Raw genomic sequence first — 17,050 nt, forward strand, 5'->3', positions numbered from 1 at the left:
AGAAGCCTGCAAGCTGTGAGGTCCTGCTTCAACCACACAGCACTTAATAATCAATTTTGTTGATGCCTGTAAGTGATAACCCCCCGTTCCATCCTGCCTAGCAATTAGGAGTTCACAGTTTAGCCTGTATTATTAATGATCCAGCTGTGCAAAAAGGGCTTCCAGAGTTCTCACGCACCACTAGCAACAACTGTCCCCCAAAGAGGATCTGCCAAATGTTCAAATCCATTCTGTAAACCCAGCAATTGAATCAGGCTCTCACTTCTGGAGCTCGATGGTAACTTTCAGTCCAGCTGCTGACTTCCAAAATCAATTAATACCAGAACTGGTGTGGGGCTTTATTGCCCAAGCTGAATACAGTTGTATGATTAAACGCTTCATGGAGCTACACAGGGCAGAGGGCAGCCAACAAATCCAAATCAAACCAGCCGAAAACAAAACAGTCATGACATTGTTCTGCCAACCCTCTGCTCATCTTCCGAATGACAAAGGGGTCTGCAGCACCTGAGACCATCTCTTTCTCTTGGAATTAATATCCCAGCTAGAGTTTGAACTCCCACCACGTTTTGGCTGTAAGAAGAACAAGGGGAGCCAAACCTGGCGTGCTTCATTCATGAAGGTCAGCGCATGAAAACTGAGGGGTTTATCTTACCTGTGGCTATTAGACAAAATCAATGACATTTATTTCCCACTGTGAATATGCAACAATTGCCACATGCCCACTCACAGAAAAAGCACGAACAGAGTTCCTGCACTCTCTTGAACGAATGCCATACTTGTGTGTGGTGCATGCTGTCACGAACAGTGGAATTTAATTGGGATACAGATGGTATTAATTTTGGTGTGCTGACTCTCATAGTGCTTTTGACGATGCAGCAGCGTTCCTCGTCCTTTTTTCTTCAGCAGCTGCTAGGGGATGTGGGGCAGCAGCCATAGCTGTCTCGCAGGGAATAAATTTGATTGCACCGACACCTCGAAGAGTGACTTGCCTTTTCCGAGCCACCTGTGGCTTCAGCCCGAGCTCCCGCAGCCTGCCATCGCAAACGGGTTTGGGTACAGAGCCAATTGACCGCAGCGCTTCAACGCGCCCCGCACACCCGCGTTTGAAAATGGGCATCAGCAGGGAAAGGCTCCCGGCGCCCGCGCGGGCTCACCTCGTCTGCCTGGGGTACCCTCACACCCCGCAGCAGCTGGTGTGCCAGGCGTATTCCGACAGCAACGCTTTCACAGCTGGGTGGATAGCATTAGACTACTAGATAAAAAGTGGCCTGATTTTTCAGAGCTCCTGAGCGCGCTTAGATCCCAGCAAAGCCTTAGGGTCTTACACTTTGAACATTTCATTTTTGCACCTGCAAACTACCTCCTTTTATCCACGGCACCAGCTCTCCCATTACTGGTCCAGTATATTTCACCAAAGTATTTCTGTATCTTTAGTACTATAGTATTTTGATCTTTTTTAAAGTCCACAGAAAGACAGCTAGCAATGGGGAGAAGGAACGGATACACTACGATCTTCTTTTGTTTATACAGATGTGAAGAACGTGGGAGTGAAAACCCCGGTGCAGGATCTCAATAAGGGTGAAAAATAGTCAAAGAAAAGCACCGGGGAAATTTTTACAGCAGCAGGAAAGATGAAGGAAGAAGCAACTAAGATGGCTAAAGAAGTTTGATAAAGGGACATAAGACATAAAGAATAAGACCTGGAGGGAAACAGAGAATATTAAAAGAATAGAAAAGTTGATTTATCTAGTTATTAAAAGATAAGTATGATATCTGGGACATATCTTTGTCGAGCAATTTCCTCTCTTTTCTAAACCTTTGTAAAATATAAAGTGTAGTTAAAATGTAAGGAGGGAATAGAAAGATAAGTATTTACTGCTAAATGGTGCTACTCATGCTGGAAAGCCAATTACAAACATGCTCAGATTAGGCAAAGGAACACATACATATCTAGGCCATTATAATAACTTACACAAGAGTGGATCCTTGGCTAGTGTAAAAACTAATTTAGCCGTGAGAAAGAAAAAATCACTTGTCACAGCCTGTCTCTCTGACAGGGTCCACAAACTCCCTTTCAATGCATCCCTGTGAAAAACAGTATCAGCCCTCACTGTCCTCTCCTACATCTGCCGTGTTGGCTGACAGGCTGGGTAAATATCTATTTTCCTGGATATCTCAGGCAGAGTTTACACAACCAAAGGTGTCACCTTTACAGATTTCCTCAGAAACTCAACACTTCCCTCGATCCGATTCAAAGGTACATATCCAACCTCTGCACCTGAACTCAGCTCGCTTATTGCTACCTACAAACCACCTGAGAGATACCCAGTATCTTAATTTTGATCCCCTCTCCTGTTAGATGGTTTGGGACAGCCAGGATACATACTGGCATAAAAAGCATCACTTTTCTTTTCTCTAAGTGACACAGAAGGCACAGTATTTAAACTACAGCTTCCATAATAATTAGGGCTAATGCAAGATCAAAAAGATAAAATTATTAAGTTGATGAACTTCAGCAACAAGGGATGGGAGAAGACAGGAAATGTTAAGTGAAATCAAACGGGGCAAATCAATAGAGGTAAATGGAAAGTGTTAAAAGAGAAATTAATGTATGCTCGAGGGCTATAAGAGGCAATAACTGCAATTGCCGCAGTGGAAGAATAAGGAAGCTTCCTTCCCTTACTAGATTACGACAACAAGATGTCACAGATATCTTAGATTAAAAAAAAAAATTAAAAAAAATATCAAAGGTTATGAATGAAAGCAAAATCTTTAAAAGGTGACCAGAGCAAACTTTTTTGGGAAAGGAGTATCTTACAGATTGTGAAGTATCTGGATGGTCAACAAGAAGAATTCATATTGTTTTCTTAATTTTCCTCACCCCACCCCCCCCCCCCCCCCCCCCTTAGATCCTAAATTTCTTCTGCTTTTAGGAGTTGTGCCATTCACCAGGCCAAAACAGCATAAAAAAAAAAAAAAAAAGCCCTGAAAGATCAACTCTTCGGGAGTTTACTTATTCATTGAAACTAGGCTTATATTTTGCATTAGCATCTTTTTAAGTATTTTTTGCACAACTGCAAGTAGTTTCACGAGCTATACTTTCTGAACTCAATAAATGGCAACAGTCTGAACTGCCTGTTAAATGTTAGGTCATTGTAACACAACCAGTGGATTCCCCAAAGCAAACAGGCAGGGAGATGACAACACATCATGAATATAAAAAAGCTTTCAAGCTCATCACCATACAAAGCCCTTCAGAACTGACAGCACCCGTTCATGCAGGCCATGGTGCAGCAGAGATACAAACACTTATTAATTTGTCACAGAACTTCGGGAAAGCCAAATGATATTGGGAGGTTACGGTCTGCCTGGCGGAGCAGCAATCCAGTTTGTTGATTTTACTGCTTATCTGTTTAAGGGCCAGCGGGTGTGCAAATGCGGTCTAGGATCAAAATATGAATTTGCAAACATGGATTACATCCAATTTTGGTTCTAATTCTCAGTGGAGTTCTTACACTCTTTTGCAATAAGCTTCAGGTAAACGCTAAATACAAGGATACCATGAGGAACACTAACCAGGGCCTGAAAGGATGCGGGTTGAGCTCTTGTTTTCAGGGGAAGCTCATAGCTAGAAGTGCACATCTGCACATTAATGCATCATTTTTCTTTAATGGTATTTGAAGGAACTATGTTGGGTGCCAGCTGAACTGAGTGCAGAAAAGAAGACAGAGTGAAGCCTCAGATGGTTAGCATAACATTCCCAAAAGGAGAAATGGAAATATCTAGCAGTCTTCCACAGTAAAATATTTAAACAAACAAACAAGTGGTTTTCCCTCTTGGTGCCTGCCAGTATTTCATCCTGCTAATCTCTCTCTGAAATGCTAGAACATGTTTTGATACAGATTACAAAAATGTTAGCTGCGAAGGTGCTTGTATACTCAGAGGACAAAGCTAGCAGAGCAGGAACATGAGTTCAAAGGCTCTGAATATAAGTTGCTCTTGCAAAGCAAGTATTTTTTCTTTCCAACCTCACTAGTGAATAGAAGGGCACTGTGCAAAATTACGTTAACTTATTTTTTCCAACAACTCTACTACAGCGCAGTTGACCGTGGAGGTTACAAAAGTGTTTTGAAAGTTCATTACAGTAATAGGATTTAAAAGGTGTACAGAAATAAAAAATAAACTTGCAACCTTTACTTAGAATGCTATACATTGGTTTTTACCTGTTTTTGAAGCAGACCTCACTTCTTAGAAAAGATCACAGAAGTACCCAGCATGAGTAATTTTTACTTTTTCCCTCTGACATTAGCAGCTAACTACTTCCTCCATGAACCTCAATATTTCTACTATTGTAAAAATAAAAGAGTGAGAACTGTTGAATAAAGACAATGGACTTCAAAGAGGTAGACTGGGGGAACTGGCAGGTGACATCCCCCTGGGAAGGAATTCTAAAGGAAAAAGGAATTCAGGTTAGCTGACAGTTTTAAAAGAGACAAAGAAAAGGTACAACTACCCCAATGCAGACAAAAGATGTAAGAGGCCAATATGTTTGCGTTCAGAGCTCACTAATGACCTGAAAATCAAAACTGAATTGGACAAAAAGTTGAAACAGGACACATGTCTAAGGGAGCGTATAAATAGACAGCACAAGCATGTAGGGACAAAATCAGAACCGCTACAGCGCAAAGTGAGTTACAACTTAAAGGGCATCAAAGGCAGTGAGAACAATTTTATAAATACATTAGAAATCTGAGAGACAGAAGGAGGACGTCAACTAGTGGGAAGAAAAGATGAGCACAAGACAGGTGAGACAGAAAAAGAACGGAAGGCAGATACCTCTGTTGCTTCATTTTCACACACACAAAAAAGTTGATGTGGACTAGATACTTAACACAAATTAAAACTGACAACAATATAAGTAGGGATGTAGGCTAGAATAGAGAACAGGTTAATGAATATTTAGTTAAGCTGCATGTAATCAAGTCAGAAAGGCCCGATGAAATTTGCCCCACAGTGCTTATACAACTAGCTGGAGCCATCTCCGAATAATTAGTGGTTATCTTCAAGAGCTTGTGGAGGATAGGTGACATCCCAGACTATTACAGAAGGCCAGAGTACCCTATCTTTTAAACTGGGGAAAGGCCAACCAGAGGTATTATGGACAAATCAAGCTAAAATTCAATACCCAGAAAGATCCTGGAAAAAAATATGAGTTGACATATAAGCATCCATGAGGATAATAAAGTGCCAAGGAACAGCCAATATGTATTTGTCTGGAGCTACTAATAAATATCAAATAATCTATTTTCCATTTTGACAGTGTAATTGGCCAGGTGGGAAGAGTAGATATGATCCACATTGACTTTAAGTAAGGCTTTAACGCGGTTGCACATAGCCCCATCAAAAGCAAACATGAGAAACAGAATCTAAGAAAAATACTACACATTTTGACTTGAACATTTAAAAAAAAAAAAAAAAAGTCAAGATGTTATCAATAGTTTGCTAACAAACTGGGAGGACATATTAAGTAAGCTCTCATGAGACCCCATGAATGAGTCTGGTTCTGTTCAATATTTTCATTAATGACCTGGCCGATAGAATTGCTAGTCTACTTGCAAACTCCAAAAATGAAACCAAATTGTGAGTGGCTGTGCTCACTTTAGAGGACAAGAGTGTCATTTAAAGTGATCTTGATAATGAGGAGAGATGGTCTGCAATCAGTAAGATGAAATTCAATAAAGGCACCTGCGAATCCTCACACTTACAAAGAAAAAGCTTAATGTACATATATATAAAAGAGGGACTGACTGACCTGAAGTGTACCACAGAAAAACAGTAAAAATTAACAGTGGGTCATAAGCCTGCTTAGTTTCACTATCAGTGTTGCAAAAGAGTCAAGTCAGGACAGTATCTAGTATCCTGGGATGTGTTACTGGGAATGGACTGGGCAAGACATCAGAAAAAACAGTCCACCTACTAAGCATGCCAAGCATTCTTTAAAGGGACACCCTTCCCCTCTCCTTCCAACCCTGCATTTGTATGATTTTATCATCAATGTAGTGGCAATGAGTAAGAACCAACTGAAAAGGGGATGCACTGCACCAAGTGCTCTGCAAAGACAAAATAAAAGAGAGTTCCTACTCCACCAAGCCTGCAACTTCAGCAAATACAGCTGACAAAGTGCAGCAACGTGAGACATTGGAACGCAGTTGGGAGAGAAAAATCTCGTTTGTACTTTCTCATCATTTCTACCGAATGATTTTTTTTCTCCTTAACCACATCCTGTGATTCAAATCCCAATCTCTACTGAGAGCAAGTTCTAGGACACACAGTTCCTTAAAAAAAGCAACAAATCAAACCTAGGAGACAACCTGGAAGCCAAGCTTCCTTGAGCTGCAGAGAAACCCTGCGTGGATCTGTCTCTGACAGCTTACCGCTGCCAAGCTTCACGCAGACTCTTTCTCGTGCTCAGAAAATCCCTGCAGCATCTGCCTTTGGATCCCATTTGATGATTTCCTTGCATCTTCAGGCATTAGCGTCACTTTGGGAAAGTACACACCTGAGCAAACACTTTGAGTTCTTGAGTCAAGATTTAAACATAACGCAAGACCGGTTCTTTATTTAAAGGGATGCCACCAACACAGTAGCATTTGAAGTAGGCGTCCTCCACTCAACAATGAAAGCTTTAGGAAATACTGCTAGAAGCCTACCTGTAAGCCTCAAGGATGGCAGTGAAATTAGAAGCAGAAAGGCCTGGCAGACTGCGAAGTAAACAAAAACCAAAAGCTTTTGCCTCTATTTTCAGAACTGAGAGACAAATCTTTACTCACCAGCTAGAACTACTGTAAAACGCGTTTAACATCAGCAGACAACACAAAATTGCTGGGTAACTAGCTACTTTAGAGGCAAGAGCGGATTCTTACATTGTAAAAGTCTTCAGGTTTTAAGTACAAGTAGCGGCTGGTGTACATATTGCAAAGGCAACCCAGGAGTTATGAAAGCAGGAAGGTAAGGTTTTTCACAAATTCCTGCCGTGCCTTGCTGCCTCTGTTTCACTTGATGAAAAGCCAAATATGAGTTAACTACTTGCGACCTGTCAGACAGTATCAGCCAAATAGCAATAAAGCAATAAAATGGAAGCACACCTGAAACCAAAATATCGGGCATGCCCGGCAAAGGGGAGTAGGGGGAAGGAGGGGAAAATCCAGCTCTCCCCTGCTGCAGCTCTACAGGCAGTTTGCCCAACAGCCAGCCAAACAGGTTACAAACCCAAATGCAGATGGGAAGAGAGATGACAGTTCAAACACAGTGCCATGAATGACATGTAATTCTGGCTCAGGAAAACACACACCATGGAGCCAGGCAGACTTCTCCTTCTCACCACAGGGTACCACGTCTCTCAGCTGACACTGACATATTTTCTTTTCTTTAGCCACGGATTTGCTTATGTGTGGTTTCTAATCTGACATCCAAGCGGAAGGAAAACCCAACAGCCTGTGCTTGCTCTGGTCTCCAGCCCCCTCCTCCCAGCCCTGGGTTTGCTGCTCCCTCTTACCCAGAATAATTCCATTGGGCTCCTCCGGTGGCTGCCAAACAATCCGTACGGATGTCAGCCTCACCTCGGGGAACACCAGCCTCACGGGCGGCCCAGGAGCTGGAAAGAAAAACAGAGATTGTGCTAGCAAGCATTGCACGTGAAAGGAATTACAAATTTTCTGCTCACCTTGCATAGAAGGCAGCCCAAGCCGTATCTCACCAATAATAAGCAGATGGTCAGGAGCACCTACGTACGTATATAATATACATTTATTCTGAGGAGCCCTGTCCGTGGCCAAATGCCTCCAGCACCCATGGACACCAAACACGACCCAGAACGAGCGCAACCTACAGTGTTTTACCGCACCTGTGAAACGCATTTAGCAGGATGCTCTGACAAAGGAGCCCTGACCTCTGCGAGAGTTATCTCCCAGCAGCGTAGCAGGGGGGTCCCTGCGAGCCGGCCACACCACTGCTCGGTAACTGGTTACATACTACAAAGCAAGCCGCCGAGCTGCCTTTACAGTGAGTTATGTGTCAGCTTAATCCACTTCATACCTGTTGGAATTGAATAATAACTCCTCTCTGTGTCACCAGCACCAGCTTTGAACTGCCTTCTGATTTTACATGTGCATTTTAAACACTCAGGTCTGAGCAGGAGAACCTGAGGCAGGTGAGATGCACATTAATACAGACGGCTGGTGGCCGCACTGACCACCCCAGGTTCACGAGGTGAGGAGATGCTAATTCATACATTAGCATCCGCGAAATTTCCCCTTCAGCACAAATTCCACCTGCATTACCCCTGATGATACTTTTAATTAAGTTGAGCCCAGAGGAGACACAACATATTTATGTCGGGGGCATGGAGATGGAAGAACAATTTGTATCATTTGCCAACATGCACTTAAGGAGGGAACTGCTATAATGGGGTTATCTAAAACAAACAGTTTTAAGTATTTCTTATTATAGTCCAATATGTACAGTTCAGGGAGTGCTGCTTCTCTCCCGGTAGAGTTCTGCTAACAGTAATTTCTCTTTGTTTCCTTTCAAAGAAAAGCCAAGTCCTCCCCACGCAGGCAGTATGCTGAGAAAATGGCTAAAAAAATGTCAGGGAGCTGCTGTCCCTGTTTCCATCCCCATTCCTGTCCCTGCACGCTCCTACTCCTTCCCTGCACTCCATAGAAAACGTCTTCTTAAGCCAGAAGTCTGTGTTTTCAGCCCAACCAAACTACCTTAATGAAGTTGCCTGTAGAAACCAATGTTTATTCCATTACTATTGTGAAAAACATTTTGATGAAAAAAGACTTTTTTTTTTGGTTCATCTTCATTGGGAGCAATGAACAGAAGCCTCTCACACTGATACTAACCTTCATTTAATACTGAAAAGGGTATGAAACTGAAAGTAACTTTAGCATCTACAAAGCCAAAAATATTTTAAGGGTTGAACTAAATTTCTGTAAAATCCATCAGCAGGAATGCTCCCACGACACCGATGTGTTCAGACAGCACCGGGGCGAGGAGCTCCCTTGGGTTCCTTCAACACATCGAACTGCACTCGGGAGTCCCTGAGCTCACGGCAAGTGCTGGAAGCAGTGGCAAAAGGAAGGTGGTATGATCATCTTCCAGGCTCGATACCTTATTCTTTTTGGAAAAAAATGAGAATGGATTACTGAAGTTACAAATTCCTTATCTCTCCTTCAGTCCAATCAGACCCAGATTTGTTTATTGCTTTCAATTGCAGCGCTCTACTTTTTTTTTTTTAAGAGCATGATTGAAATTCAATAGGAATTTATAATTGGGCTCTAAAAATTGTCTTCAATAGAAATCGCCTACACCGAGCTTCAGAGTACAATTTTAGAAATTTTTTTTCTCTTCATCAGCTGCAGGGAAAGAGGAAACAGGGGACTTTGGTTTTCTGTGGTTTTGCCAGATCCTCAGCCCATGACCAATGGAATAGTGCTGAGTTATACTAGGTAGGGACCAAGTCCTTTAGGTTCAAAGTTGAAGAAAAAAAATTTTAAAAAATCCACATAGGCTTAGTTTGGGCTGTCATCTACACTACATCTACACTGCATCACTAAAAGAAAGCCGCATTAAAAGGTTCGATCAAACAAGATACTTATTTTGGTAACCTTTAAACTTACCATCATCCTTGGTTCTTTCTATAACTGCAGGAGAGCTGGGGACTCCATCTCCAATACGAGTGAATGCCAATACCTGGATCTCATAGAGCACGTATTTCCGCAAGCCAGACAGCAGGAAAGACTGAGTGTGGTTACCTCTTACTATTTGGCTCTTTGGTTCGGAGTCTGAATCTTTTGCTTTGAACAGTATCTGCAGAATAAACGTATGTGAAATACAGAAAGAAAAAGACTGTTACATGAGGACTGAAAAGAGGGGTACGCATTTTAGATTCCTCCTTTTCACAAAGTATAAAATGAGATTATATCCACCTATCACCCCTTTCAAAACCAGCACACTTCCTACAGCTTCTTGAGCTGACTTATGAATAATATAAATATCCAGCAGGTGAATAATAAATAACAAGTGCAAAAACATATCCAGGTGATGCATTAAAAATCAAATAAGCATGAAACTCCAGTTGCATACCTTGTAACCCAGGATGAGACCATTCTGCTCGGACTCAGGGACTGCGGTCCATGTCAGAAGGATCTGGGTTGAACTCACGGCTTCAGCAGAGACATTCTCAGGAGGAGCAGAGGGAACTGGAATCACACGGCATTACCAAAAAGCAGAAATAGGTAAGACATACCGAATCATTTTGCTCTTATAGCAATCCCCTACTTGCTTGGGATTGTTCCAGGATCCCACAGAAGAGTATTCAAATCCAAAAGCACTGGAATAGGTTCTAGACAATCCCTTCTTGTCTTGTATTCATTCTACATCTTCTTTATATTTCAGCCTGCTTCACAATTTCTTGCCAGTTCATCTCAGAAATCACGACGTTTGTAAAGAGCTAAATATTTAATACTAATCAGTGTCTACAGACAGAGAGTAAATATAGGTAGATATGAATAAATTTCAAGTTCTATATATTTGCAGTAATTAGAATCAAGTTTAAGTTGCTGGACTTCTACAGAAGTCTATCTCCTAGTATTTCTTTCCCATACATTTTATTTCCCTATGCCAAAAGCCAGAAATCTTTATGAATGGGAGTTTATCTTACGGTACAATCTGTTCTAACACGAAGTTTTACGCCACCCTGGCTTCCTATATTATCTGAAAGGAAATTATAGCATCTTGTCTAGAGTTAGCAATAATTTCAACCACTGGATTGCACTCCCAGTTCAGTAAGAAGTTTTTTAACCTCTAAGCCTTTTGATTATGTGATAGTGCTCAACATTTGCAATACATCAATTATAGATGGACACGTTAACACAAGGTGTATTTTCAGGGACTGATACGGTGTAAATGAAAGATATGCCTATTTCATTTATGTTGCAAAATTGGCTCTTATGAAACTAGAAACATCATTAGAACTGATGGCACAGGAACACTGTAATTTTCTCTGACTCGAGAGAAGAGCAAACTTGCATTTTCTAATGCCATTAAAACCCTAACTGCTGCAGAACAACCACACAACTGCAAGCTTTTGTAGGCAAGCTTAATAGCATGCCATGTTATGCAAGCAGAATTTGAGGCTATTTTTAAGAGTTCACGTTTTATGCTGCCCTTTTGCATTTTTTTTCCTGTGGCATTTCCAACATCTGAAGGGTACAATCTTTTCTAAAGCACGATACACCTGTCAGACCTCAAGAGAACATTTCACCAAGTTATGTTACACAAGCACTTATGGACAGTAAGGCTTGTTTAGGTCCTGAATATATCACAAAAAGGAGCACAAATCTCTGCCAAAAGTAATGCTTTCCTGGATGTCCAAATGAAAGAACAGATCTGCTGTTTTGAAGGCGAGCTCCTGAAGCTCCTAGCAACATGAACGAGATAATGAGTATGACACCAGAATTAATATAAATTGAAAAAAAACCAAAAACAACGCACCGCCCCCCACCCTTGTGCACTCAAGGTTAACCGCAGAGATAGTAATTTCTGAAACAATTTCCCTGTTGCCAATTATTTGGGACATGAGAAACAGAGCACCATCTCACAGCACTGCAGCAGACTAAAATCCATTTTTTTTCCCACTCCAACGCTGAAGTGCTTTTTCTTTTTTTTTTTTTAAATCTTCTAGATTTATCCCCCACAAGAATATAATTATGTTAAAGGAAAATAGATTGCCAGGAGCCATGAATGTCTTTGGATAGCTGCCATAACTTTATCTGTAGATCTTCACAAAGACCTACTCCCACATGAATCACTTCTGGAGAGAGAAAGGGTGGAGGTGGGTCACAGGAAACCAGGATGCGTAGAGGAAAGAAGCCCTTTCCAGCTACATTTATTTTTATTTTATCTGGTTTGAAGTCTTTCAAGAGAGAAAAAGTTTCTTTATTTTACAAATATTTCTTTTCCTCTTTGATCAGCAGCCACGAGATTTCCCAAATTCACAAAAGGTGGAGGCTGTGCCCGGGCTGGCCCTGCGTGCATGATTGCTTTGAGGTGTGTGTACGATCGTGCTGCTGGCAGGGGAACTCGAAAGCTAACAAAGGAGAGAATGGTCTATCTGAAGATTTATTAGCCCAGACTCCTCTTAATTCCCAGTGACAGCCAGAGCAGCTAAATGTCCCCTCTCGCTAGAAAGGAATCTAAGTCCAACGCCTAAACGGCAAAAATACTTGTGTTCACTGAGTGCGCTTTAATTCTCCAGTTCTCATGCTAGTGTTGAGAATTTTATTCTAACATGGATGTATGAATTCAGGACCTGCAAGAGATATTATGGATCTTATTGTTGCCAGTCTTTTATCAAGTAACAGACATTGATCGACCCTTTAAGAATGAATTGAAACGTAACCTTCATTTCTTCCGACCTTTCTCCTCTCTCAGGATATCACAATTCAAAGAAATTATAATTTGCTAAGACTAATTAGTGGCTTGAGTGAGGCATATAGATCCCTCGTTCCTCTGCAAGTTCCCTTCTCTAATGCTGGTTTCCTTAACTGTTGCACTGAAGACTTTGTTACAGGCTCCAAAGCTGAGTTCTCATTAGTAACCTGCAAGAACAGCACAGAAGCCAAGCAACAGTGTCCAAAAAAATCTCAGAGCTTTAACAAAATGAACCGGAAACACTGAAACGAAATGATGAGCTAAGATCAAATGTAGGAAATTACAGAGTTACTGGCACTTTGCACTGGAACTTCAATAAGAACTCAAGTTTTTAAGGTTATCCATGTTGGCATCTAAGATCACGCATCTTCCTTCTACATCTGACATAGCCAGATTTGATATATAGCAAATGATGCTGTTTTATGTCTCTAACTGGGCCAAAAGCAGCTTTTAATAAGCTAGCCTGTATTCTGGCTTTCTAAGAAAGCTAGACAGTGGGATGCAGTGTTCTCTCCATTTTTGCAGCTCATTTTAGCTGAACATCCAGCACTGTTTTTTGAAAGCAAAAATTAAAGTGGCATATTGTACATCTGACGTCAATTAAGAAGTGCAAATTTAGAGCAACCTTTGTGGCAAAAGTAGCATAGCTGCAGTACACAACCATTTTGCCTATAAAACTAGATACCGGAGGCCAAATTCTCAGCTTGTATAAACTGACAATTCCCCACAGTGACATTGGAACACATTTGAATTATCAAGCGATGCTTTATCACACCACAGTAACTGCTTCATGAAGGTCAGTCTCTGAAACATCAAGAGATTGATCCGTGCCGTAGATATGTGACCATGCTTGTATAGTAGCTGATTTTGTAATACAAATATACACATTCATGTAGCTGCATATTAGGAGCCCCCAAAATATGAAGGCACTGGGTTAGGTGTATTTGAGATTAATTGTTTGAAAATAAGAGGGTTTGTATCTAAAAGGAGGCAGCCCTGTCAAGGTTGTTTTAATACATCAGAGGTCTTTGCATTTTCTTACCTTCTCTGTATTGTACCTACTATCATTGTCAATTTATTGAGTGGTAACTGAGCTTGTTACTCGGCAGTTATTTTACACTGTAAAATTTAATGAGTTATTTAATTTCTAACATTATAAAACCATTTTGGATTGATAAAACCTGTCCTGTTTAAAAATCCTAATTCATCCCCCTCCATCTTCAGCTCCTTCCAACCCTATCCCAGAGTTTCATTTTAGGGTTTCCTAACTGTTTTTCAAGCCTGGGTTACCAAACCCCACGGCATTGTTTATTCTCTCATAGTTTCTTTGGTTTCAATATGTTTTATATTCAAGAGCTTCAGAAACGGGAGAGTACCTGTAACGGCATGCTCCTTTATTGTTAGCACGTGTGCTCGGTTATTAGGGATACGATTTCACATCCTATAACGAACAGAATTGCTCATGCACAGCTTTATTTTCAATAAAGATTTTGGACTCCAGTGGCCGCACTGTCATTAGGTGCCACAAGCTGATTTAGTGCCCGGACTAACTTCTTAGGCTCCTTGGACAGCGTAAAACACAGAACCGTGAGTTCTGCCAAGGAACCACCCCGCGATCCTGGCCAAGGCACCTCTGGCCAGCTCTGAGGGATGTTTACAACCTGCAGCACCAGGCAAAACCAACTTCCCTAAGACCTTGTGTCTACAAAATGGAAAAAGAAATATTTAGGACACCTGCTTTTAAAGTACTTTGAAAACAGAAGCGATAAATAGAATTTTTCGTATAGTTGAGAAGACAGACCTAAAAATGCTTTGACCTTTTCTCTCTGGCTCCAGATATCTTTTATTTGCCTTTTAACCCCGTCTGACTGTGCATACAGGTTAACTGCAGATTCCCTGCAGTTCTCTCATGCAGCTTGCTGCTATGCCAGCGCTTCTTGTATATTCTAAATCTAACAAGATACAGCCAAAAGTCTGAGCCCTGACTTGCTCTATTCAAGAAATCAGATGTTAATATCAAAGAAAACACATGGAAAAAAACAAATGAGACCTTATGGCCTAGATCACAGCTTTGTGTTATTTTGATCCTGGTTTCTGTGTGCCTCCTACAATCAGTTTCAAGTCAACCTTCTTTTAATACTGCAAGAGAAAATGCCAAATACACACGTAACCTCTGATCTTTAGATGCTGAGCAAGAGCACTATAATCCTAAGGTTTTATGAAATCACTTAATCTTAGTATTTACTACATTTCAAAAGAAGCGTTTGAAGAGCAGCGGAAAGGAGAAAGTGGAGAACGTGGTATCTTTTTTATTACGATACAGAACACTTCAAAACTATTTTGTCTGGGTCCTGCTATCTCTAACTCCAGCACAAGCACACCTTGTTTAAAATACCTCTGGCAATACCTTTCCAATTACTACTTCCCAAAAAGCAAGACTTTAATGGCGGGGGATGACTTTGTTTAGCCTTCTCCTCGGCTAGTTCAAAGGACAGTTATCTGAACCAGCAGACCAAATCCTGCCACGTACAGCACGTTCACACTTCCCAGCAAGTAATGCTGCGTGCGTGGTACAGAGTGCACAGACACGCATATGTGTGCCTATAACTGTAGGGCATGCATAGGATTAAATTCCAAAACATTTTTAATGAAGAAATACAGGAAAAAATAATACAAAAAACCCCCAGCGTTGAACCTTGCATAAGTACAGGTCACAAAGAGCTTCTATTATTAAACTTCTAAACCATATATATCACCCATTTTGTTATTTACTTGCAATATAAATTTTAATTTATCAGGTGCATGTAGGGTAAGTTTGGAAACAGGTTTTGTGGAAGTTAACAGCTAGAGAGCAGCTTTTCAAGATCTGTCTTTACTGTTGCTACTAAGCTAACAATTTATTGTTGCCTGAGATTAAGAGTTTGCTTCTGATATTTGATGTCTCTATGCCAGTATAGACAATTCAGCTAGACAATACAGTACTTGTGCTCTAGGTCTACACACAGGTTATGTCTATATGCAGGTTATGTCTATATAGCCTTGTACGCACAATTTTAGAAGGCAGTTTTGAAAAAGTGTCATCAAAAGCTCAGGTAATTATTTTATTTCTGTATGGCTAATCAGCTCTCTAAAATAACTTCTGCCCTTTTAGAAATATTTGGTGCTTGAAATTAAATTTCAGATAACCACAACTGTGAGAAAAATCTGCTTGAGCCCAGAAGCAGACAGGGAGAAGGGGAGAATGAGGGGCAATGGGGTACTGGGGAGGGAATGGAAACATGAGAAACCCGCTCAGCCAGAGAAGGCTGTATGCAAGCTTCTCGCTCTGTTGTCCGTACTGCTGCCAAACGAGGGCAGGAATGGGGAGAGGTTGTTTTGTTTGCTTTAAATAAATAACCTGCAGGTTTATGCATGAAAGCAGGGTAGGAATAAAATAAATAAATAACTCCCTCAAGTATCTATACGTCTTTTTTTCCTTCAGTGCATCTAGAGATTGGGTTTTTTTTTGTTTCATTTTAGATTTAATGGATCAACAAGCAAAAAAAAAAAAAAACCCACAAAACCAAAAACCACAAACCAAAAATACCCAAAGAAACAAACAAAATGAACAAAAGGGCAGAAAAATGCTGAAGTTCTCGGATGTATCCTTCACAGCAGACACGGAGCTTTGACTTACCAGACTCCCGTGTACGACCTCTCACTACTTCGCTCCATGGTCCTGCCCCGATGGCATTGAAAGCCTGGATCTGCAGTTCATACTCTGTCCACTCCTCCAGATCTTCAACTGTGTACTCTCTTTCCAATCGGTCATTAATAACCTTCATCAGGGTGGGAGACTGCAGATCCACACGCCAGAACTTTATCCTGTACCCCACTGACTCTGGATTGCCATTATACTGTGTGTCGGGGAGGGGCTGGCAAACGACAAAGAAAAGCACAATATTCCTGTACAGAACACATTGCCAGGGCTCTCCAAACTATATACCAAGGCACTCTGAACTCCTATAAGGCCACAGGAAGGCAAAAAAGATCAAGAGGTTGATCTTCTGTTTTGTTTCAGGATCTCTAAATTTCTGTGTTGCTTGAAATTCTCTTTTAATTTTTACCTTATTTTTGAACCAAATAGATATGCTCACAGAACTATGCCATTTGCTGTGGGTGTATCAACAGAGATGATATGAATACAATATATTTCAGAGCTTTGTGATTAATTATGGAAATGAATGATAAATTGCTGAAGCATGTGACAAATTCATTTATCGTACATTTTTTACTTTTTTTACTGACTCTCTGCCTACTCATTTATCAGCAGAGATTTATTCTAGTATTCTAACTCCCCAAGCAATTTCAGAGATTAAAATATGAAATAATTAGCCTACTTCATGAAGTTTAGAGTTTTTCTCCATAAAACTAACTACATGACGCCACGGATGGCTGAGATTCAGTTCTGAATCACTGGGAAAGTTTGACACACATTAACATTTCACAGCTTAGAAGACTGTATCCTGCAGGCAAGCAGGGCTAGAAATGTGACCCTTATTCTGTAGGAAGG

The 17,050-nt window shown here is 40.9% G+C and overlaps 1 protein-coding gene across 7 annotated transcripts in view; it reads right to left on the reverse strand.

Moving 5' to 3' along the window:
* The window catches only part of SDK1 (sidekick cell adhesion molecule 1), a 417,371-nt gene that overhangs the window by 67,076 nt on the left and 333,245 nt on the right, over positions 1-17,050 (reverse strand). For all 7 annotated transcript variants that reach the window (XM_030001765.2, XM_030001768.2, XM_030001764.2 and 4 more), the window contains 4 exons: positions 16,175-16,412; positions 10,150-10,265; positions 9,684-9,873; positions 7,556-7,654 (listed from right to left, as the gene is read on the reverse strand). In XM_030001765.2, the coding sequence (XP_029857625.1) occupies positions 7,556-7,654; positions 9,684-9,873; positions 10,150-10,265; positions 16,175-16,412 (643 nt within the window). The remainder of the gene's footprint in view (positions 1-7,555; positions 7,655-9,683; positions 9,874-10,149; positions 10,266-16,174; positions 16,413-17,050) is intronic.

The sequence above is a fragment of the Aquila chrysaetos genome, chromosome 25, assembly GCF_900496995.4.
Source record: "Aquila chrysaetos chrysaetos chromosome 25, bAquChr1.4, whole genome shotgun sequence".
NCBI classification, from domain to species: Eukaryota; Metazoa; Chordata; class Aves; order Accipitriformes; family Accipitridae; genus Aquila; species Aquila chrysaetos.